Here is a 25,424-nt window from a genome sequence, read left to right as displayed (position 1 = left end):
TACAAAGACAGACAAAGTTTGTTGGAAAAAAAAAGAGAAAAAAAAAGTGTCATTAATGTCATTTCCTGTCTTCTCTACTGAGAAGAGAGTATACACTGGAGTATACAGCATGGCTAATCTGGCAGCTGCAATGGCCTTGAGTCAAAGACGCCTCAGCAAGCGGAACAGACATCGGCTGGGGTTCATTCTAGTAGCTGAAGTGCTACTATGAAGTGGGATTTCCGGTTCCTGTTTTCCCTAGGGCTGCCCCCGTGTGACATCACATCCTTCATTTCTCCTGCACCTCCGTAAAAAAGCGCTGGAATTACGCAGTGTGTGAACACCGCTGCGTAATTCCATCGCTTATAATGGGCACAATAGGAGAAAGCGCAGGACGCAGCTGCGTAAAGAATTGACATGTCAATTCTTTACGCAGCTGCGCTTTCGCGCTGCGTAAAATTACACAGTGTCTGAACGGCAAAGTGAATTTCCCATTCCCTTTGCCGGCAGACACAAGGCACATTGCGTATTTTGAAAAAGCGCGCGCAAAAAAAGCGCACAAAAAATACGCATTGTGTGAACGTAGTCTTAAGGTTATTGGTATAGACAAGGTGCAAAGACAAATACGTGGAGGAGATAGAGGCAAGGGTCTCCTAGCCAGAGAAGCCTCATGGATTCTTAAACTTAACTCTCGCATTCCCAATGGTCTCAATTTTCGCAATGATCTAATGTACATTTTTTGATACTTTTATCTAATGGTGTACATGATTTGCCAGCATACCCTGCCGATAAGTTTAATTTATGCACATTACTGAGCAATTATCCTCAGGAGGGTTTTCATCCACTAATGAACTTGCTGTTCTTTCTGGTCTCCACCCTATTTTCTCTTTTGTTTTCAGTCCATATGTAAATGTCTTTTAACTACAGCAATGTAACCTATGATTAAGAACCCCTGTTTGGTTCGAAACGCGTAAGGTCTGCCTTACATATGGCGCTTTTTTAATGGAACTAATAAAATGGACGTTTTAACTTTACATCTCTTGTGATGGATATGGAGAAGGTGCTGGAGTTTTTCTAATCTACTTCTTACTGCTTCTCATCCCTGGATTTGCTACCAAGGATTTTTGTGCACCAGTGGACCCTTATGGCATATGTATGGTAGGCTGATTTTTTTTCTTTTTTTTCCCCTCATACACGTATGTACAGTATGAGCCCCCATAGCTGGCAATATACACTTTGAGCCCCCCATAGCCAGCTATATACAGTATGAGCCCCCCATATCTGGCTATATACAGTATGAGCCCCCCATAGCTGGTTATATACAGTATGAGCCCCCCATAGGTATGAGCCCCGATAGCTGGTTATATACAGTATGTGCCCCTGATAGCTGGTTATGTACAGTATGAGCCCCCCATAGCTGGATATATACAGTGTGAGTCCCCTTAGCTGGTTATATACAGTATGAGCCCCCCCATAGCTGGTTATATACAGTGTGAGCCCCCATAGCTGGTTATATACAGTATGAGCCCCCCATAGGTATGAGCCCCCATAGCTGGTTATATACAGTATGAGCCCCCCATAGCTGGTTATGTACAGTATGAGCCCCCCATAGCTGGATATATACAGTGTGAGCCCCCATAGCTGTTATATACAGTATGAGCCCCCCATAGCTGGTTATATACAGTATGAGCCCCCCATAGCTAGTTATATACAATATGAGCCCCCCATAGCTGGTTATATACAGTATGAGCCCCCCATAGCTGGAGATATATATATATATAATTAAAAAAATAAACACAACTCATACTCACCTCGCTTCCACACCCCAGACGCTGTGTTGCAGACGGTACCCGAAGCCATTCCCGCTCTGATTTAACAATCCTTGTGTTCTGTGGCATTTCTTTGGAGGGCCGCACAGCCCTCCATGTACTCGCCAGAGGCAGCCTGACTGCCATTAGGTACCGAGATAAGATCCTCAGACCCCTTGTGAGACCATATGCTGGTGCGGTTGGCAATGGGTTCCTCCTAATGCAGGACAATGCCAGACCTCATGTGGTTGGAGTGTGTCAGCAGTTCCTGCAAGATGAAGGCATTGAAGCTATGAACTGGCTCGCCTGTTCCCCAGACCTGAATCCAATTGAGCACATCTGGGACATCATGTCTCGCTCCATCCACCAACGTCATGTTGCACCACAGACTGTCCAGGAGTTGGAGGATGCTTTAGTCCATGTCTGGGAGGAGATCCCACAGGAGACCATCTGCAACCTCATCAGGAGCATGCCCAGGCGTTGTAGGGAGGTCATACAGGCACGTGGAGGCCACACACAATACTGAGCCTCATCAGGAGCATGCCCAGGCGTTGTAGGGAGGTCATACAGGCACGTGGAGGCCACACACAATACTCAGCCTCATCAGGAGCATGCCCAGGCGTTGTAGGGAGGTCATACAGGCACTTGGAGGCCACACACAATACTCAGCCTCATCAGGAGCATGCCCAGGCGTTGTAGGGAGGTCATACAGGCACGTGGAGGCCACACACAATACTCAGCCTCATCAGGAGCATGCCCAGGCATTGTAGGGAGGTCATACAGGCACGTGGAGGCCACACACAATACTCAGCCTCATCAGGAGCATGCCCAGGCATTGTAGGGAGGTCATACAGGCACTTGGAGGCCACACACAATACTCAGCCTCATCAGGAGCATGCCCAGGCATTGTAGGGAGGTCATACAGGCACTTGGAGGCCACACACAATACTCAGCCTCATCAGGAGCATGCCCAGGCGTTGTAGGGAGGTCATACAGGCACGTGGAGGCCACATACAATACTCAGCCTCATCAGGAGCATGCCCAGGCATTGTAGGGAGGTCATACAGGCACTTGGAGGCCACACACAATACTCAGCCTCATCAGGAGCATGCCCAGGCATTGTAGGGAGGTCATACAGGCACTTGGAGGCCACACACAATACTCAGCCTCATCAGGAGCATGCCCAGGCATTGTAGGGAGGTCATACAGGCACGTGGAGGCCACACACAATACTCCGCCTCATCAGGAGCATGCCCAGGCGTTGTAGGGAGGTCATACAGGCACGTGGAGGCCACACACAATACTGAGCCTCATTTTGACTTGTTTTAAGGACATTACATCAAAGTTGGATCAGCCTGTAGTGTGTTTTTCCACTTTAATTTTGGGGGTGACTCCAAATCCAGGTCTCCATTGGTTAATAAATGTGATTTCCATTGATGATTTTTGTGTGATTTTGTTGTCAGCACATTCAACTTTGTACAGAACAAAGTATTCAATGAGAATATTTCATTCATTCAGATCTAGGATGTGTTATTTCAGTGCTCCCTTTGTTTTTTTGAGCAGTGTATATAAAGCTAAAGAAGTAATATTCAGGGGTGACTTTAATGTTGACCAAAAATGTACATGCGTGACACATGGATGTTTTTTCAGGACCAATATTTGAAATATCAGCTTGAATGTGATGAAAGTTTTTGCCAAAAAAGCTCAAATGTATTATATCTCATTGATGATAAGTCATATTCATGAATAATGTCATCTGTCATTGCAGCATAACTATCTTGCTCAGGTCACATCCAATATATGGGGAACCAAGTTTAAAATAGTAGGATTAGCAGCATTCTTACCAGCCAATCTTGGAGCAGGTAAGCACTTGTTCAATTTAGTCTAGATACAGAATGATTGTGCATAATCTGGTTCTTCCTTTTTTTCTGTTAGTTTGTTAATAAAGACATACTGTTTGACATTCTGACTCAAATTAGAGAATATATTTTTTACACTTTTTAATACAATATCTAGTATAGTATTTATATTATTAGTTGCTGTTACTATGAATGCATGGTCTCTTTTTATAAGAGCCTGGCTCTTTATATAAGTTTTAAAGGGGTTTTCCCATCACACAAAGTGGCTAGTATATGCCATCGCTTAATAATTGATGGGGGTCTGACCTCCTGGCCCCCATCAATCTTTGCAATGAAAGGCTGTGTGCCCACTATGCATCTTTTTTAAGCAATTCCGCCGCAGAAACGCTTAAAAACGCTTGGTAGAAGGTCTGCTATGTTCCCCAATGATAATCCCATTGTGCTGTGCACATGCTGCAGAAATTTCCGCTGCGGATTATCATTGCGGAAAAATCCGCAGCACTACCATATATTTTGTTGAATCGCGTCGATTTGACTGCCATAGACTTGCATTGAATCTCTTAACCACTTCGCGCCAGAGCCTGTTTTTGCCTTCGTGACCGGGCCAATTTTTTCAATTCTGACCACTGCCAGTTTATGAAGTAATTACCCTGGAACGCTTCAACGTATTCCCCTGATTCTGAGATTGTTTTTTCGTGACATATTGTACTTCATGATAGTGGTAAAATTTCTTCGATATCACTTGCGTTTATTTGTGAAAAAATCAGAAATTTGGTGAAAATTTTGAAAATTTTGCAATTTTCAAACTTTGAATTTTCATGCCCTTAAATCAGAGAGATATGTCACACAAAATAGTTAATAAATAACATTTCCCACATGTCTACTTTACATCAGCACAATTTTGGAACCCAAATTTTTTTTTGTTAGGGAGCTATAAGGGTTAAAAGTTGACCAGTGATTTCTCATTTTTCCAACAAAATTTACAAAACCATTTTTTTAGGGGCCACATCACATTTGAAGTCACTTTGAGGGGTCTTTATGACAGAAAATACCCAAAAGTGACACCATTCTAAAAACTGCACCCCTCAAGGTGCTCAAAACCACATTCAAGAACTTTATTAACCCTTCAGGTGATTCACAGGAATTTTTGGAATGTGGAAGAAAAAAATTAACATTTAACTTTTTTCACAAAAATGTTACTTTAGACCCAATTTTTTTATTTTCACAGGGGTAACATGAAAAAATGGACCCCAAATTTTTTTGTGCAATTTCTCTTGAGCGTGCTGATACCCCATATGTGAGGGAAAACCACTGTTTGGGCGCACGGCAGGGTTCGGAAGGGAAGGAGCGCCATTAGACTTTTTGAATGTAAAATTTGTCTGAATAATTAGCGGACGCCATGTTGCGTTTGGAGAGCTCCTGATGTGCCTAAACAGTGGAAACCCCCCACAAGTGACACCATTTTGGAAACTAGACCCCTTAGGGAACTTATCTAGATGTGTGGTGAGCACCTTGAACCCCAAGGTGCTTCACAGAAGTTTATAATATTGAGCTGTAAAAATAAAAATTTCACATTTTTCCCACAAAACCGTTTTTCATCCCTTAATTTTGCATTATCATAAGGGTAATAGGATAAATTGCACCATGAAATTTGTTATGCAATTTCTCCTGAACACGCTGATACCCCATATGTGGAGGCAAATTACTGTTTGGGCACATGGCAGGGTTTGAAAGGGAAGGAGCGCCATTTGACTTTTTGAATGTAAAATTTGTTTGAATAATTAGCGGACGCCATGTCACATTTGGGGAGCCCCTAATGTGCCTAAACAGTGGAAACCCCCCACAAGTGCCACCATTTTGGAAACTAGACCCCTTAGGGAACTTATCTAGATGTGTGGTGAGCACCTTGTACCCCCAGCTGCTTCACAGAAGTTTATAATATTGAGCCGTAAAAATAAAATTTTCACATTTTTCCCTCAAAAAATGTTTTTCATTCCCTAATTTTGTATTATCATAAGGGTAACAGGATAAATTGCACCATGAAATTTGTTGTGCAATTTCTCCTGAACACGCCGATACCCCATATGTGAAGGCAAATTACTGTTTGGGCACATGGCAGGGTTTGAAAGGGAAGGAGCGCCATTTGACTTTTTGAATGTAAAATTTGTTTGAATAATTAGCGGACGCCATGTCACATTTGGGGAGCCCCTAATGTGCCTAAATAGCGGAAACCCCCCACAAGTGCCACCATTTTGGAAACTAGACCCCTTAGGGAACTTATCTAGATGTGTGGTGAGCACCTTGCACCCCCAGCTGCTTCACAGAAGTTTATAATATTGAGCCGTAAAAATAAAATTTTCACATTTTTCCCTCAAAAAATGTTTTTCATTCCCTAATTTTGTATTATCATAAGGGTAACAGGAAAAATTGCACCATGAAATTTGTTGTGCAATTTCTCCTGAACACGCCGATACCCCATATGTGGAGGCAAATTACTGTTTGGGCACATGGCAGGGTTTGAAAGGGAAGGAGCGCCATTTGACTTTTTGAATGTAAAATTTGTTTGAATAATTAGCGGACGCCGTGTCACATTTGGGGAGCCCCTAATGTGCCTAAACAGTGGAAACCCCCCACAAGTGCCACCATTTTGGAAACTATACCCCTTAGGGAACTTATCTAGATGTGTGGTGAGCACCTTGCACCCCCAGCTGCTTCACAGAAGTTTATAATATTGAGCCGTAAAAATAAAATTTTCACATTTTTCCCATAAAAAATGTTTTTCATTCCCTAATTTTGCATTATCATAAGGGTAACAGGATAAATTGCACCATGAAATTTGTTGTACAATTTCTCCTGAGTACGCCGATACCCCATATGTGGGGGAAAACCACTGCTTTGGTGTACGGCAGGGTTCGGAAGAGAAAGAAGCGCTATGTTGGCTGGGATAGGCAGCAGACACCATGTCACATTTGAAGAGTCGCTGACATGCCAAAACAGCAGAAACCCCCACAAGTGACCCCATTTTGTAAACTACACCTCTCAAGGAATTCATCTAGGGAAGTAGTGAGCATTTTTTAATTTTTAAATTTATACCATTGGGCAGTGAAAAAAGCATAATTATATTTTTACCACAAAAAAATGTTTTACCCTCAGATTTTACATTTTCACACAGGGCAATGGGTAAAAATGGTGCCGAAATGTGTCACACAATTTCTTCTAAAAGTGTCAATACCCCATATGTGGCTGTATCGTACCACTTAGCCATACGATGAGATTTGAGGGGGAAGGAGCGCTATTTGACAATTGGAGAACAAATTATTGTAGAATAGGCATTTGGATTTGGGAGCACAAAATTTTCTGAATTTGTTTTGGGGGGCAAGGACCATTTTGCTTTTCCAGAGCCTTTCTGCTACCAGTAACTTGGAAGTCCCTTATATTTTTAACAGATGATGGACCTGAGTGGGGACTAGCTTTTTTTGAGGACTGAGTTGAAGCTTTTATTGGGAACATTTTACGTAACATTTATCCGGCGCTCTAGGCTGAGCACTTACATCGGGGTTTCCATCTAAATTTCCAAGTGATGTAATTCAGATGAAACCCCTGCAGGATCCATTCACTGTAATGAGGCAGCAGAGTTACTCTGGACTCCGTCTGGCCTCTGTTTAGTGGTGTCCTTTTTTTCAGAAGTGCACAAAACTGTGGCCAACCGCACTTTTATGCACGCCTAAAACAAATGACACCGTGGGATCCCAGGCTAGACGGCATCCACAGTGGCCTATATCTGCCTCATTACAGGGAATCTTCCATCATGGGTTCTGGCTGAATCACGTATTTCAGAGATTTACACGGAAACTCTGGTGTAAGTGCTCAGCGCAGAGCACAGGATAAATGTGAGCAGAGCCTTACTGGGATCTTTGGGAGACATAATAAACAAATCAGTAGCAGGTGAATAATATTTGTTTAATTTATTTTTTACGCCGCTCCTCGTGCGGTATAAGTGATGAGATTACTTTATTCTTCGGGTCGGTGCGATTACAGAGATACCAGATTTATATCGGGTTTTTATGACTGACAGCTGTCACACACTAAAATACGCTTTTTTTGCAAAATCTAGTTTTTGCATCACCATATTTTGAGAGCTATAATTTTTCCATATTTCGGCCGATAGAGTCATGTGATGGCTTGTTTTTTGCGGGACGAGTTGAAATTTTTATTGGAACCATTTTTGGGCACGTGACATTTTTTGATCGCTTTCTATTCCGTTTTTTGGGAGGTAAAGTTAACAAAAACAAACACTTCAGGAATTGTTTTTTGAGTTTTTTTTTATGCCGTTCTGCGTGTGGTAAAAGTGATCAGGCAGCGTTATTCTTCGGGTCAGTACGTTTACAGCGATACTACACTTACTGTATTTTTTTCATGTTTTGGCGCTTTTACACAATAAAACAATTTTATAGAAAAAAAAATATTTTTTTTGCATTGCTTTATTCTGAGCGCTATAACTTTTTTATTTTTTGGCTGATGGAGCTGTATGGCGGCTTTTTTTTTGCGGAACAAGATGACGTTTTCAGTGGTACCATTTTTATTTCTATTCTGCTTTTTGATCGCATTTTTTTCCACTTTTTGTTTGGCGATATGATCAAAAAGCATATTTTTTTGCTTCGTTTTTTATTTATTTTTATTACGGTGTGCACAGAAGGAGTTAATTAGTGTGACAGTTTTATAGCTCGGGTTGTTTCGGACGCGGCAATACCAAATATGTGTACTTTTTTTGGTTTTGTAATAATTTACGGATTTATTGGTTTAATATTTTATTTATTTATTTTTATTTATTTTGTGATTTTTTTTTTTAATAGTTTAAAAACTTTTTTTTTACTTTTTTTTACATTTTTACTTAGTCCCTGTATGGGACATTAATTTTTATTTTTCTGATCACTGATCTCATGTAATGTAATACACATATATTACATTATATGAGATCTTCACTGACTGTTTCAGTCAGAGTCTCCTGTCTGACTTCAGCTACATACAGGCTGAAGTCAGACAGGAAGGACACCATATATGGCAGAGCTGGAGGCGGTCATGTGACCTCCAGCTGCCATAGCAACCCCAGGTCCTCAAACGAAACGGAGGTCTTCGGAGGTAAGTAAGACGACCCCCTCTCTTCCTGCTGTCTCCTATATGCCGTGATCACTATAGATCACAGCATATAGAAGACAGCAAAGGGTTAACATCACTGGGACCTGATCTAATCAGGTCCCGATGATGTACCCTGTCAGAGCTAACGCTCTGCACCGGAATCGCAGTGCTTGCAGGACCCTGGGGGTCCTGAGCACTGCGAGACCACCCACCGTTTTTAAACGTCGGCACTGCACAGAGCCCGGCAAGCGCCGACGTTTATCTACAGTGGGCGGTCGGGAACCGGTTAATATCCGCATAACTACATGTGCACATGCGGATATTAAGCTATTCAATGTGCGGATGGTACCCGGGTCTGGAGAAGAGGAGACTCTCCTCCAGACCCGGGTACCATTAGTACCTGTAAAAAAAAAAAAAATTAAAATAAAAAAACACATTATACTCACATACTCAGCGGTCTTCTATCCGGTACATCTTGGCTCCCTGGTGGCTCGCGATGGAGTAAAAGGACCTTCCATGACGTCATTCAGTCATGTGACATTTCACGCGACCGTTGACGTCGGCGGTCGCGTGACCTGTCACATTACTAAATGACGTCATGGAAGGTCCTTTTACACCACCGCGAGACACTGGGAAGACCGGAGAAGGAGACCGGGGGCCATCTGAATGTGAGAATAATGTTTTTTTCTTATTTTTTACTATTTTTATTCTTTTTTAAACTAAATTGGTCACACTATATAAAATCCATGCCGGTTGCGTGGATTTATATAGCGTGACCAAGTTGTCAAGCACTTTCCAAGTAATGCTAAAATCGCTTGGAAAGCGCTTGACATGTGAAATCGCGTGCTAAAAACGCTTCTCAAACACTTGTCCCTGGTTGAAAAAACGCATGTAAAATCCGCATGTGTTTTTTCTGCCAGAGGGATGCAGAAACACTCAGGAAAAATCCAGAGCATTTCTGTATCGTGGTCGCATAGCCTTAAATAGCTTGCAAAAATCACTGAGGTCCCCTGATTTAGCCAATTTTTTCCATTTTACGTTTAGTCGCTTCATTCCAGAGTTATTCATATTGATTTTGGAGTGCATTATGAGCAATCTCTACTTGTAGTGCAACTGAGGTGTTTTTTCAGAGTCTTCTGTGGGGGTGTGGGATATCACTTCTCCCTCCTAGATGCTGCCAATCACCGCAAAACAGTTTGAGTCTTCGCTGAGGATGTGCACTTTTACCTCAGACACTGCCAATCACAGCTGAGCAGCTTCTGAGACTACTACACCCAGTTGCATTACAAGCACAAATTTCACATATTGCGCTACAAAAGCAACAAATATGAAATCCTCTGCAGTTGATGATACAGTGCAAAACAGAATACAAGATCAGAATTGTTGGAGCTCAGTTATTTTTCAAGTTATTTAACGCAATTTTTTTTTTAGCAAGTGAATAAAGCTGCTGTGGTAAAGCGACTTGCTTGGCTCTCCAGAGCTAGACACAGGACACACTTAAACTTCCTGCTGGTTTATTGTGTGGCATAAACTCCAGCAGCATCCCATAAAAATAAACAGACCCTCTCGGGAGTTAACAGGAAAACAAAAGATGAAGTAGAACAGAGTCCATCAGCAAGCAAGCCTTTGCCCGCTCCAGGTAGCACAATGAAATCTCACCAACACCATTCCTCCGGTGTTGCTCTCTGGCTTCACCAAACATAGTCTGGAGGCTTCACTCTCCAGACCACACACTCCAGAGAAAAAAAAACTGACTGAGCATTTAACCCTGCTCAGCCACACCCTGGGGGGAGGTAGGGGAATGGCCTCCCACCCTCTTTGCCTTCCCATAAAACCACACCCTTTAAGAGAGTTATCCCCCAGCATATAACATGCTGGCAGAAATTTGGTAGGTTTCAGTTCATACAGGAGAGCAACCTGAGTGACACATACCTCCCCTCATATATAACACCAGTGACACTGTCACACTGGTAACACCTTTTCTGCACAGCAGGTGGTCAGGACTATGGCAGTATGCCATATAATTAAATGATGGGAATAAATGTTTAATTAATAGTTATTGACATTGTCTGTTATTAACACTAACCCTCTTAATATCATTATATAGTTATTTATAAGACGAGTTTGCTGCACCTCCAGCCAAGACAGATGACTATTTACCTTCCGGAAGTGCGAAAAATTTCTATGGACTACATCAATTTGCCAGTATTTAATACAAATGTTTTCAGTGAAGATGAAGATGATTTACCAGGTAAGTATTTGAAAAAATAACCTATCCATTGGAATTTTACTTACGGTACATTAATCTGTTTTCTTCTCACCAATATTTGGATACATTAATAGAAACTATAGACTGGTCGAAGCCATCCAACACTCGTGAAATCTGTCATAGTCAGCCCTGACTAGAAAGAAGTATTCACTATTGTATGTGCGTTTGCAGCCTTATATATAGCTTACTATAATTGACAAAATCCAGTTAAAATATTCTGAAGCCTACAAACATGATAGGAAGTATTTTGGGGTGAAAACAAGAGAATTAGTTGAAACCATGAGGTTTAAGGAGAGCTGGATAAGCGGGAATAATTGTACAGGTTTTCAAAAACTAGTAGGCACATTCGGCAAGTAGTACTAGCTAAAAGACTGGCTGTGGTTGTTAATGATGAGGTAGTAGCATGGAAGATTAAACCTATGCAATCTAGAGTTAAAATGGGGAATCAGGTCCTTATTTACTAAGCAAGCTATTCCCAACAAGGCTAACGATCCTACAAAATCAGACTCACTGATTAGAGCCGTTACACTGTGTTAACTTTATTATGCCATAGACTCAGAGGCTGGCAAAATAAACTGAGCTTTACTCACTCTCCACTGGTCCAGCGATGCCTTTTTGCCACTGCACCAGTTTTTTGCTGATTGGCCACAACAGTGATGTCATGTTTACAAGCATTCATAACTGCTGTATCAATCATTGAGCTCTACGTCTCTACCGATGGAGACCACAGGAGCTGCTGAACCCTTTGATTGGGTGCAGAGCTATACATATACTGTCGCCTCTACAACCAATTAAAACCAATTAATACATATACTGTCGCCTCTACAACCAATTAAAAAATCATGGAGTGGAGGCAAAAAGGCCATGGAGGTTGAGTAAAAACTCTGAAGTTGTCATGTTATGATGTTGACATTGTGCCATCTATCTAACTCTGTTATTTTATTAGTCTCTTAGCCTGCAAAGTAATACAATATAAAACTGAACAACCATTTTAAATAGTATGTTTTGTCTAGCCCTTGGGTGACCTCATACCCACTTCAAGTACCAAACTGCACATACTGTAAATTGTTGTACACTACCCACACTTAAAATGTCTGTTCCTTTTTCTACTCTATACAATGAAATGGTTGAAAAGAGAAATGTCTGAAAAGGTAACAAGACAACATATATTAAGAGGAAACATATATTTGCGGAAATATCGGGGGCATGGTTGGATGGATACCCAGGGAGACTGAACACCACTATGGTGCTTGCCTCTTTCTTGAAAAAGATCTAAATTGACTGGGTGTTGCCCATAATGTGTCTATCCCATCTTATGTAATATGTTCTAGATGTCGGTACTCACCTTCTGAATAGATTGATGATTCTAGGCTGAGGTATGGAGAAATATTTTTAATAGTATTTTTCTCTCTTCAGTCTACAGTATTAATACTTAGCACTGCCACTCAGTGGTCAACTTACTGTATTTAAGTTAAAATAATTGCTTATTTATTTAAAAAATGTTTCAAATGTTTATTTTTTTCCCTCTTTTACAGTAACTGGAACTTCTGGGTCACCTGAAAATAACCCACCTTGCACTGTGAACATCCCCATTGCACCTATCCATTGCTCTGCCCAAGCTATGTCGCCATCTCAAAGCATTGGCTTAGTTCAGTCATTGTTAGCAAATCAAAATGTACAACTAGATGTTTTGGCCAAAGAAATGGTAGCCCCAGCACCACAAGATCATTCAACGGAAAATTCTGTTCAGTATCCTGCACAGAATCGATATTCTAATCCAGGGCAAGTAATATTTGGTGGAGTTGAAATGAGCCGCATGTTGCAACCTCCCCAGATTCCTTTGCCTCACCTACCCCAAAATGCAGTAAAGATGTCTATGGAGCACACTGAACGAGACCATGACTTTCCCCAAAAATCAAAACCTATACATCCAATTCCACAGTTTGCCGATGCTGATGCTGTTGTTTTCACCACTGTTCAAGAAATGCAGTTGAACAAACTCAATCCTCCCCCTCCATATCCAGGAACAATCCCAGCTCCTCCAACTTCGGCAGCACCTCCACCACCAATTCCTCAGCCTCCTGTAGATCTCTGCCTGAAAAAGGTAGATTTCTCCTTGTTTTCTAGTGCGCACTACCAGACTCCACTAGGTTATGAAAGAATCACAACATTTGATAGCAGTGGCAATGTGGAAGAGGTGTGCAGACCACGAACTCGAATACTGTGTACTCAAAATACTTATACTCTTCCTGGCCCAGGAAGCTCTGCAACACTAAGAGTTTCTGCAACAGAAAAGAAGATTAAACAACCTTGCACCAGTGCCACACTGAATAGACTGACTGTTCCTCGTTATTCTATACCCCCTGGAGATCCACCACCATATCCTGAGATTGCTGCACAGCTTGCTCAAAGCAGGGGTGCAGCTCAAAGAATAGACAGCAGTCTTATCCATGCTACTCTAAGGAGAAATAGTCGTGAAGCTACTCTTAAAATGGCTCAGATGTCTGATAACCAGAGGGCAACACTACAACATCTACCCAAATCAAAGAGCAATGTTGTGACCGGACAGTACCAACAGAGGACACCAACAGCATTGTACACATGCAGCCAGTGTAGCAGTAGCACTGGAGTTATCAGCAGTAGCATTAGTAATCATAATAGTAATATAAGCACTAGTACCATTGGTGCTGGAAGTATTCGCCCTGACCTCTCATCAGCCTGTAGTCCTCAACAGAGTACTGTTATAGTTCACTCTACCAGCACAACTCCTTTAGCTTCTCAGTCATCTTATAACCTTTTAAGTCCTGCTGAAAGTTGCAGAGACAGGACAGAGTATATAAACTCAGCCTTTACAGAAGATGAATCTGCTTCTCAACACTGCCAAGTAGAAAAGCCAGTCATGCATATTAACCTGGCTGAGGCAGGACTAACAATAAAACGCCCCCCGCCATACCAATGGGACCCAATGGTAAGTGAGGATGTATGGGTTCCACAGGAAAGGACAGCTCACAACACGTTGCCAATTCCCAAAAGGCCTCCTCCCTTAATATTAGGACAAGGCCAACATCACGATATGTCACGTGTACCATTTATTTCTCCTAAGTCGACTACTAGCCCCATTTCGACATTCCAATCAAATTTTGGTGTTGGTATACCTTTTTCTGGGAATTATAATATGCCACCTCCTCTTCAACAAGTACAAAAACCTTGCTCCCCGAAAGAGGCTCTAGCTCCAACACAGTTTGTTCAACAGGAGCCTGCTATAGTAGTACAGCCAGCATATCCACCCAACTTGCCTTTTTGCCCCTTGCCACCCATGTATCCAGGAAGCAGTAATTGCAATGGCTTGCAACTTCCTGCAATAGCTTTGCACCCATGGAACACATACAGTGCATGCCCCCCTCTTCCAAGCTCACAGGCTGCCCTTCCACCAAAACCTCTTTTGTTGCCAGAAAAAACTGTCATTGCTCCTCTTCAGCCTGAGCTCCAAAATAATGTGGGTACAGAGGTAATGGTGGAAACTGCTGATAATTCCCAAGAAGTCCTTTCCTTGACAGAGAGCCCGATACCCCAGAGAACAGACAAATTTGGTAAGAAAAATCGAAAGCGTTTGGATAGCAGGGCTGAAGAAGGAAACGTTCCGGCTATTACTGAGGGTAAGGTGAAAAAGGAAGCAAGAACTTTGGGTGACTTTAATTCTCTCATATCTAGCCCCCGACTTGGAAGAGAAAAAAAGAAGGTCAAAAGTCAAAAAGATCAGCTAAAATCCAAGAAGCTAAATAAGACAAATGAATTTCAAGATAGTTCAGAAAGTGAACCGGAGCTCTTCATAAGTGGAGATGAGCTGATGAATCAGAGCCAGAGCAATAAAAAGGGTTGGAAAACAAAGCGAAACCTTAGGACAGCAAGTGACTTGGATGAGTTTAAATGTCGGAAAGCAAATGATAAGGATGACGGCAGATTGGGAAGTCAGGGATTTGTATATGTAATGGCCAACAAGCAGCCTCTTTGGAATGAGGCAACACAGGTCTACCAGTTGGACTTTGGAGGTCGGGTTACTCAGGAATCTGCAAAAAATTTCCAAATAGAACTGGAAGGTAGACAGGTATGGAAACTATTTTTTTTAATATGTAAGAAGACTTTCATAAACTAAGTATTTATAAACTAAATGGTTATGTATATTTACACATTCACATCCATTTTAGTGCACCAATGTATCAAAAAATGTAAAAATAAAACAACTTAAAAAATTGCCTTGATTTAATAAAAAAAGACAGTTTTTTTGTCAACAAAGTCCGCATAACCCTTTTAGGCCATGGCTCCACTATCAGTATTTGGTCACGATTTTTTCTAGGAGTGGGAGACAAAACCAGGTGAGGAACAATCAGAGAACAGGTATAATAGAAACAAGTGCACCCATTCCTGAGAAAAAATACTGACTGAATGCTGACCAAATACTGATAGTGGGGCCTTGGCCTTAGAGTAGTAGTCTAAAGAGCGGAAACAGATGTGCCGAGACCAGTGATGTCACTTGCAGGGCCAGCGCTAGTCTATGCACGCTGAATATTCTGACAACGCGCTCTGTTGCAGGCTTGCTACTGCTGATCAGTGCTGGCAACAGGGGCTCGCTGTCATTGTGCACATCACACAATGCACAGCATGCAAGAACTATCCCAGCCCCTGTAACGAGTGTCAATGATGACGCTTGCTTTCAGGGAGGGAGCAAGGCTGTGGCAGTGACCCCCTGATAATGCTTCTTTTGAGTGTCCCAGCATGCACTGGGATTCTCAAACAAAGCGTTATCAAAAAGGAAGTGAAAAAAAATAGTAAAGCTGTTAGAAAGTGTAGTTAGGGAAGGATTGGGAATTTTTAATTCAAGTATATTAAAAATAGTTTCGATCATAGCACTAAATAGATAGGGGTTTAGGATGAAAATTACGTTGGACTTCAAACCACATCTTTTAAATAGTTTAGGTTGGTAGTGACTGCTGGAGAAAATATGTTTACTGGGTAGCTAGGGTTGCTGTCATCTGTGCCAGGTTGATTTGTGTGCAAGAGATGCAGGTTCATATAGACCACTTTTCGGTGTTGTACTATAATGCGTTTGTAACATACCTGGCGGCGTCCTTGCATGGTGGTCCATCTCCCACTGTGCAAGAGGGCGCACTTGATCTCCTGTCCAGAATGTCTCTCTGGCTTCCCTCCATGCTGTCTGTTTGTGTCTGTTTCTGCTGCTTAAGGGCGGCGCCCGATCACTTCCTGCCTTTTGTACCTGCTGTGGGTCACACCCCTTGTGCGTCCTCAGCCTATTGCTGTCTGTCACTTGGTATATAGCTCAGCAGCTCCCTTCTATCCCTGCCTGAGCATAGTGTTTCCTTCAGTGTGTGCTTGCACTCTGAAGGTGCCAGGTCCCGTCTCTTGTCTCCTGCTTTTTGTATCAGTTCCCGTGTCTGAACTGTGTCCTGTATGTCTCCTGCTTTGCGGTATCAGCTCCCGTGTCTGAACTGAGTCCTGTATGTCTCCTGCTTTTTGTATCAGTTCCCGTGTCTGAACTGTGTCCTGTATGTCTCCTGCTTTGCGGTATCAGCTCCCGTGTCTGAACTGAGTCCTGTATGTCTCCTGCTTTGCGGTATCAGCTCCCGTGTCTGAACTGAGTCCTGTATGTCTCCTGCTTTTCGGTATTAGTTCCCGTGTCTGAACTGAGTCCTTTCTGTGTTCTCTTGTCTGTCCTGTCTGAACACGCTCCTAGCCTGTTCCTCCCGCCTTCTAGGGGCCGATTACCTAGACCCGCTCCTGTATCTTGTCTGTCCTGTCTGAACACGCTCCTTGCCTGTTCGTCCTGCCTCTCTGGGGGCCGTATTCCCAGACCCGCTCCTGTATCCCGCTGCAGTGTCGGTCTCCTCCGTACACTCAGTTCCAGTCTGAACTCTCTCCTATCCTTTACCTGTTTTGCCTCTATGTCCGTTCCCTTCCTTTTTCTGCAGAGTCTGAACTCGTACCTAACTCCTGCTTGTTGTCTCTGCAAGTACTGTGTGAGTATCTGGCTCTGTCTTTCCCTTCCTGTCTGTTCCGTGTGAACAGAGCCCTGTCCTCCCTGCTCAGCCTTGTCTGCACTCTAGCTGTGCTTGCCTGTAACCCTCTGCCTGTATTGTTCCTGAGTCCCGGTGTGTACTGGGTCCTATCCCGCCTGTGTTCCTACCTGCTAGTGCCTCCCTGTCTGCACTCTAGCTGTGCTTGCCTTTACCCCCCTGCCTGCATACCCGCCTGCCTGCATACCAGTCGTGCCTGCCTATACCCACCAGTCTGTGTGCCAGCCTACCAGCCTGTTCCTGTATTCCCCTGTGTGGGTCAACAGCCGTGTCCGGGGTCTGTCCTGGAGTAGCACCTGGTCCCTCTGCTCGGTTCCTCCTTGGTGCACTGGCGTCGTATGCCGTCGTGCGACCCTGGTCGGATCGGGTGAATACTTAGTCACGCCCCTCCAGGCATTCACTCTCCGGCACGGTCCAGTGGAATCACTACCAATCACACGCACACGCCGCTTAGCCCGGGCGTGTGCATAACAGCATGCTCAGGCCATGGTTCCCGTTGAGCCCCACGGCCTTCGCTCTTTGAGAAGTTTTTCCAGCGAATACATGCATTAAAATAAATAAATAAATTTTTTTCCCCCTTTAGCTGAGTTCCAGGCGAATTACGCACCCGTCCAGATGGATCTATCAGCTCTCGTTCCTGCGGATCCGCCACGTTACTATGGGGATCCAAGACAGTGTCGTGCATTTGTGGAGCAATGCATGCTACACTTTAAGGCCTACCCTCTCTATTTTCCTTCCGATTGGGCTAAAGTGGCCTTTATGATTGACTACCTAGCGGGTGATGCCTTGAAATGGGTCACCCCCCTATGGGAAGCATGGGATCCTGTCATCCTTGACCTGCAGGCCTTCCTGGTGGCCTTTCGTATGGTCTTCGAGGACCCTAACTCTGAAGCCCCTGCTGAAGCTTCACTTCCCAATATCCCGGAGCAGCCCCGACGGGTAATGTGTGTGGGTAGCGCAATAGTCCTCCAGCCCAATGAGACTACTGCCCACCCAGAATCCTCACAGGGTGACTACGCTTTCCGGAATACTTCTCTCAACCTCAAGAGGCAGTCCAGACGTGCTAGACTTAGAGGCAAGCCGTCACGCCAGGGTCTGTCCTCCCTGAGACCTCCTGACCCCAACCTTGAAGTCCCTACTGAAGCTTCATCTCCCTGTATCCCGGAGAAACCCCAATGGGTAATGTGCGTGGGTAGTGCACCAGTTCTCCTGGCCGAAGAGACTTCTGCCCATCCAGACTCCACACAGGAGAACTTCCTGCACCCGGCATCAGATGCTTCTTTCTCTTTAACCGGTGTGCATGTCCAAGGATGCTCCAAAGCTGTGGTTACCTCAGAGTCTGTGCACCTCTACTACCTGGCGGAGGATCCCCTGTTGCCTCCTGAACCCTCCGGGATACCACTCGATGACAAATGGAGAGAGACTTCTCTACACCCGGTACTCAATACTTTGTCCGCTTCGTCCTGTGAGCCTGACAATGGGTACCCCAAAGTGGTAGTTACCTCCGAGTCTCTACACCCCTCCGACCAGGCGGAGGATCTCCAGTTGTCTCCTGAACCCTTCGGGGTGCTACCTGGTAGCGAAAGGACAGAGACTCTCCTATACTCTGTACCTGATACCTCGCTCGCTTCGCCCAGTGAGTCCAACTTAGTGTACTCCGAAGCAGAGGTTACTCCTGAGTCTCTACACCCCTCCGACCAGGCGGAGGACCTCCAGTTGTGTTCAGAATCCTTCGGGGTGCCACCTGGTGGTGAATGGACAGAGACTTTCCTATATCCTGGATCTGATACCTCGCTTGCTTCGTCCAGTGAGTCCGACCTAGTGTACTCTGAAGCAGAGGTTACCCGTGAGTCTCTACACCCCTCTGACCAGGCGGAGGACCGCCAGCTGCCTCCAGAACCCTTCGGGGTGCCACCTGGTGGTGAATGGACAGAGACTTTCCTATACTCGGTACCCGATACCTCGCCTGCTTCCTCCAGTGAGTCCGACCTAGTGTACTCTGAAGCAGAGGTTACCCGTGAGTCTCTACACCCCTCTGACCAGGCGGAGGACCGCCAGCTGTCTCCAGAACCCTTCGGGGTGCCACCTGGTGGTGAATGGACAGAGACTTTCCTATACTCGGTACCCGATACCTCGCCTGCTTCCTCCAGTGAGTCCGACCTAGTGTACTCTGAAGCAGTTGTTTTCTCTGAGCCTCTGCACTCTTCTGACCCGGCGGAGGACCTCCAGTTGTTTCCTGAATCCTCCGGGATACCACCAGATAACAAAGAGACAGTGACTTTTCCTCATTATGTACCTGATAACCCGTCTATTTCTTCCTGTGAGCTGACAAGATGTACCTCGAAGCAGAGATTACCCTTAAGTCTCTGTCCCCCTCCAACCCAGTGAACGACTGGCCCTCGAATTCCCTGCGGAAGATTCTGGCAGGCCTGAAGAAGAGGGGGCGTAAGGGGGGAGGTACTGTAACATACCTGGCGGCGTCCTTGCATGGTGGTCCATCTCCCACTGTGCAAGAGGGCGCACTTGATCTCCTGTCCAGAATGTCTCTCTGGCTTCCCTCCATGCTGTCTGTTTGTGTCTGTTTCTGCTGCTTAAGGGCGGCGCCCGATCACTTCCTGCCTTTTGTACCTGCTGTGGGTCACACCCCTTGTGCGTCCTCAGCCTATTGCTGTCTGTCACTTGGTATATAGCTCAGCAGCTCCCTTCTATCCCTGCCTGAGCATAGTGTTTCCTTCAGTGTGTGCTTGCACTCTGAAGGTGCCAGGTCCCGTCTCTTGTCTCCTGCTTTTTGTATCAGTTCCCGTGTCTGAACTGTGTCCTGTATGTCTCCTGCTTTGCGGTATCAGCTCCCGTGTCTGAACTGAGTCCTGTATGTCTCCTGCTTTTTGTATCAGTTCCCGTGTCTGAACTGTGTCCTGTATGTCTCCTGCTTTGCGGTATCAGCTCCCGTGTCTGAACTGAGTCCTGTATGTCTCCTGCTTTGCGGTATCAGCTCCCGTGTCTGAACTGAGTCCTGTATGTCTCCTGCTTTGCGGTATCAGCTCCCGTGTCTGAACTGAGTCCTGTATGTCTCCTGCTTTTCGGTATTAGTTCCCGTGTCTGAACTGAGTCCTTTCTGTGTTCTCTTGTCTGTCCTGTCTGAACACGCTCCTAGCCTGTTCCTCCCGCCTTCTAGGGGCCGATTACCTAGACCCGCTCCTGTATCTTGTCTGTCCTGTCTGAACACGCTCCTTGCCTGTTCGTCCTGCCTCTCTGGGGGCCGTATTCCCAGACCCGCTCCTGTATCCCGCTGCAGTGTCGGTCTCCTCCGTACACTCAGTTCCAGTCTGAACTCTCTCCTATCCTTTACCTGTTTTGCCTCTATGTCCGTTCCCTTCCTTTTTCTGCAGAGTCTGAACTCGTACCTAACTCCTGCTTGTTGTCTCTGCAAGTACTGTGTGAGTATCTGGCTCTGTCTTTCCCTTCCTGTCTGTTCCGTGTGAACAGAGCCCTGTCCTCCCTGCTCAGCCTTGTCTGCACTCTAGCTGTGCTTGCCTGTAACCCTCTGCCTGTATTGTTCCTGAGTCCCGGTGTGTACTGGGTCCTATCCCGCCTGTGTTCCTACCTGCTAGTGCCTCCCTGTCTGCACTCTAGCTGTGCTTGCCTTTACCCCCCTGCCTGCATACCCGCCTGCCTGCATACCAGTCGTGCCTGCCTATACCCACCAGTCTGTGTGCCAGCCTACCAGCCTGTTCCTGTATTCCCCTGTGTGGGTCAACAGCCGTGTCCGGGGTCTGTCCTGGAGTAGCACCTGGTCCCTCTGCTCGGTTCCTCCTTGGTGCACTGGCGTCGTATGCCGTCGTGCGACCCTGGTCGGATCGGGTGAATACTTAGTCACGCCCCTCCAGGCATTCACTCTCCGGCACGGTCCAGTGGAATCACTACCAATCACACGCACACGCCGCTTAGCCCGGGCGTGTGCATAACAGCGTTAAAGCTAAGTCAGGACAGGAGAGGGAGGAGATTGGGGCCAATGATGACTGTACATTCTTGATAAGTTTCTGGGTAAAAATGGCACAAAAAAATTCTGTGTGTGTGGTCTTTAGGTATGTTCCGAGTAGGATGACAAATCTTGATAAAGAAGGTTATGGTCAGAGATTGTGATAGGAGAGTAAGTAAAATAATACACTGAACAGAGAGCGGAGATGATCTGGTTTAGTGTGTTTCTGTCTTCATGTGTAGGACAGTTAGTAAGCTGCGAAAAGCATAGAGAGGAGGTTAAAGATAGAAGATTAGGACAATTTTCCGTGTTTAGTATACCTGTAAGCAGTTAGCTGAAAGTTGTAGTACTTTGCCAGTTCACATGTGCACGTGACTTCTGCAACTCTGGGCCCAGAGGCTTGTGCCACCTACAATAGTGGTTGCAGTGGTCACATGTACTTTAACCAGCCATCACCGCTACAGCATGTCGGCAAAGATCGGAGCAGCATCACTGCATTTGGGATTGGTGAGTATTGCTATGGTGGTAATTTTCTACAGTTCCAACCCTATAGACAAAAAAAAAAAACATAATCCAAAACAACCCCGTTAAGAAATGTAAATTGAGCTTGTCTTGCAAAATGTTTTGTAATATACATTGGCCTTTTTCTTTTTTCCTTGACAGGTAATGCAGTTTGGAAGGATTGATGGCAATGCCTACATTTTAGACTTTCAATATCCGTTTTCAGCTGTCCAAGCCTTTGCTGTTGCTCTGGCTAATGTGACTCAGCGTCTCAAATGAGGCTATGGCATGGGAGCATTTTAACAGCAGTGGATAAAGGAAAGTTTCAATAGTATAGATAGCTCAAATCGGACAGCAAAAAAAATTGAAACCATTTCAACTGGAAAGATGTATAAATTCCTGTGTGAAGGCACTATTGTTGTTTTCCTTACTTTTACATGCAATATTGCTGATTGAACAAGAGCCATTAAGTGTCCTGATGGGAGTGTGACAGTTGACGGTTCTGTTGTGTTTGTTCAATAGATGTTAGAATATTACAAACTGCCTTATTTATAATTTTTTTTTTTTAACTGTAAGCGATGTGGTTCATTCACCTTTTTTTTCCATTTTGTAGAATCACAAACAAAAAATAGCATCTAAAAATATTTTTCAATACTTGAATGCATTTAAGATGGATGGTATGTACTGAGAGTTGGATACATTTATTTAGCTAGTATTTATTCAAGTCCGTGTGCAGATTGGTTTTAATAGAATCTCTACAAACCCTAAAAACTCTTGATGTTTTTTTTATTTCTAGGGTAGATTTGTTATTAAATCTGAATATAGTTCTCAGAAATCTAATCCACTCAATTGTTGTAAAATGCAAGCATTTACATAGTCTGCCCTGCGCAGTTATTCCAAGTGTAGAAATTAATGGATTATTGTTAAAATCACTATCGTAATGGCCTACTGGCAACTCAGAATTGGACTAAATTGAATCAAAAATTGTAAAATTCCTAATGCCTACCCTTGATGGCAACATATTGTCATCTCATGACCAAGTGATACCTGCAGTGACATTTTGTCCATAGTAAACAAAAATAGCCTTGGCACTCAAATATTCAAAGCAGTGAAATTTTATTTGCAGTCCATTAGTGAACATAAAACGTTTCGGTCGCAGTGACCTTAATCAGTTAACTGCAAAAGTGTAGAACAATGTGAATACAAATGCATAACAATATTACAATTTACACTTGTCAATTTCAATTGCATAATGTATCCCATGAACCAGGATAGTAGAGAGGGAGGGAAGACATAACTGGGATAAAACAAAAGGAATAATTAGGTGGGGGGGGGAGGGCCTAGGTAGGAAAGCGGATGGTTATCCATACTAAAATGAAACTAGGGCAGCGAGACCTACCGATATTGCAGTATAGTTTGGGGGTTTGGATGTTCAATAGGACAATCCTATGGGGAGCAACTGTTAAGGACCACATAGGGGTAGGAAAATAGATTCAACATAGATGAGCATACTATGTGGCACCTGGAACATAGAGACAACTGAAGATATTACCTTAATACATGGGACCTGGCAGGCTTCACAACGCGGTGTCCACCGCTTGTTGTTGTGGCCTGATATGTGCGGAGGGGTCCTTTAAATAGGGGGCAATTGACGCGTGTCTGAACGCTGTATGCGGAGACAGGAAATGCGAAACCAGAAGTTGGATGACGTCACCGGAAGTGACGTTCCTCCATGACGTTTGCGTTCCAAGGCTGTGGTGCTTGCGTTCCAACGGACAGGAAGAGGTAATCTGCGCTATGAGGATCTAATAGTATACTTCCTGGACTACAGTGTAGTTTTATCTGACAACGGAGTAGTAAGGAGAGGAGGCTGAGGAGGGGACCAGGGAGAGGGATCTGTAACAGAAATAACAGAGATCAGCATCATTGAATCTCATACATGGCATTACAATGGCAGTGCCTCATAATGGGAACTAAAAACATGGTGACAGTACAACATATGCAATATATACAATCAATATAAGGATCGAGTGCACTTAAGTGAAATATCACCTTGAGGTGGCTCAACATGTGGTTAAAACATGTAAATATATACGTGTGATATACGCAGAAACGATATGCATTGGATATCTTATGTGTAACGTCACTATGATGGCGGCTTAATACAAAATTAAAGTATGGTAGTTTACCGACACATGTGTACAGTACAGACCAAAAGTTTGGACACACCTTCTCATTTAAAGATTTTTCTGTATTTTCATGACTTTGAAAATTGTACATTCACACTGAAGGCATCAAAACTATGAATTAACACATGTGGAATTCTATACCTTATATGCCTTCAATTTTCAATAAATCCCCAACAGTGTTACCAGCAAAGCACCCCCACTCCTCCTCCATGCTTCACGGTGGGAACCAGGCATGTAGAGTTCATCCGTTCACCTTTTCTGCATCGCACAAAGACACGGTGGTTGGAACCAAAGATCTCAAATTTGGACTCATCAGACCAAAGCACAGATTTCCACTGGTCTAATGTCCATTCCTTGTATTCTTTAGCCCACACAAGTCTATTCTGCTTGTTGCCTGTCCTTAGCAGTGGTTTCCTAGCAGCTATTTTACCATGAAGGCCTGCTGCACAAAGTCTCCTCTTAACAGACGTTGTAGAGATGTGTCTGCTGCTAGAACTCAGTGTGGCATTGGCATGGTCTCTAATCTGAGCTGCTGTTAACCTGCAATTTCTGAGGCTGGTGACTCGGATAAACTTATCCTCAGAAGCAGAGGTGACTCTTGGTCTTCCTTTCCTGGGGCGGTCCTCATGTGAGCCAGTTTCTTTGTAGCGCTTGATGGTTTTTGCAACTGCACTTTGGGACACATTCAAAGTTTGCCCAATTTTTCGGACTGGCTGACCTTCATTTCTTAAAGTAATGATGGCCACTCATTTTTCTTTACTTAGCTGCTTTTTTCTTGCCATAATACAAATTCTAACAGTCTATTCAGTAGGACTATCAGCTGTGTATCCACCTGACTTCTGCACAACACAACTGATGGTCCCAACTCAATTTATAAGGCAAGAAATCCCACTTATTAAACCTGTCAGGGCACACCTATGAAGTGAAAACCATTTTCGGTGACTACCTCTTGAAGCTCATCAAGAGAATGCCAAGAGTGTGCAAAGCAGTCGTCAGAGCAAAAGGTGGCTACTTTGAAGAACCTAGAATATAAGACATATTTTCAGTTGTTTCACACTTTTTTGTTAAGTATATAATCCCACATGTGTTAATTCCTAGTTTTGATGCCTTCAGTGTGAATGTACAATTTTCAAAGTCATGAGAATACAGAAAAATCTTTAAATGAGAAGGTGTGTCCAAATTTTTGGTCTGTACTGTATGTTACATTCTACATGCATACCTCTACCCATAAATGCACCAATAAGAGAACATTAAAGAGGTAAAAAAAAACCTTTACAGTGCTAGTGGTTAAATCATGATTAGATAAAGGAGAGAAGGTCATATTCCCTGTTGAGACCTTTAGGGGAAAGTGACTGTAGTTTGTGAATCCAATGCGCCTCCCTCTGTTTGAGGAGGCGGATGCGGTCACCACCACGCCGCGGTTGTTGAACTTGTTCCAACATCTGAAATCTCAGTTGGGAGATATTATGTCCATTATTTATGAAGTGGTGGGGGATGGGTAGTAGTAGATTTTTGCACCGTATAGTAGACTTATGCTTTGAGATTCTGTCCCTGATGGGTTGCGTGGTTTCCCCTATGTATATCATACCGCACGGGCATTTGATCAAATATATCA

At 44.0% G+C, this 25,424-nt stretch overlaps 1 protein-coding gene across 3 annotated transcripts in view; it reads left to right on the top strand.

Moving 5' to 3' along the window:
• The window catches only part of TULP4 (TUB like protein 4), a 589,117-nt gene extending 566,365 nt beyond the window's left edge, over positions 1-22,752 (top strand). For all 3 annotated transcript variants that reach the window (XM_073671511.1, XM_073671513.1, XM_073671512.1), the window contains 4 exons: positions 3,556-3,649; positions 10,890-11,033; positions 12,587-15,156; positions 21,783-22,752. In XM_073671511.1, the coding sequence (XP_073527612.1) occupies positions 3,556-3,649; positions 10,890-11,033; positions 12,587-15,156; positions 21,783-21,899 (2,925 nt within the window). In that variant the 3' untranslated portion in view covers positions 21,900-22,752. The remainder of the gene's footprint in view (positions 1-3,555; positions 3,650-10,889; positions 11,034-12,586; positions 15,157-21,782) is intronic.
• The last annotated feature ends 2,672 nt before the right edge of the window (positions 22,753-25,424 follow it).

This window comes from Phyllobates terribilis, unplaced genomic scaffold (genome assembly GCF_046119375.1).
Source record: "Phyllobates terribilis strain yellow unplaced genomic scaffold, ASM4611937v1 Scaffold_3__8_contigs__length_932513732, whole genome shotgun sequence".
Classification (NCBI taxonomy): Eukaryota; Metazoa; Chordata; class Amphibia; order Anura; family Dendrobatidae; genus Phyllobates; species Phyllobates terribilis.
This window is presented reverse-complemented; position numbering and strand designations above follow the sequence as displayed.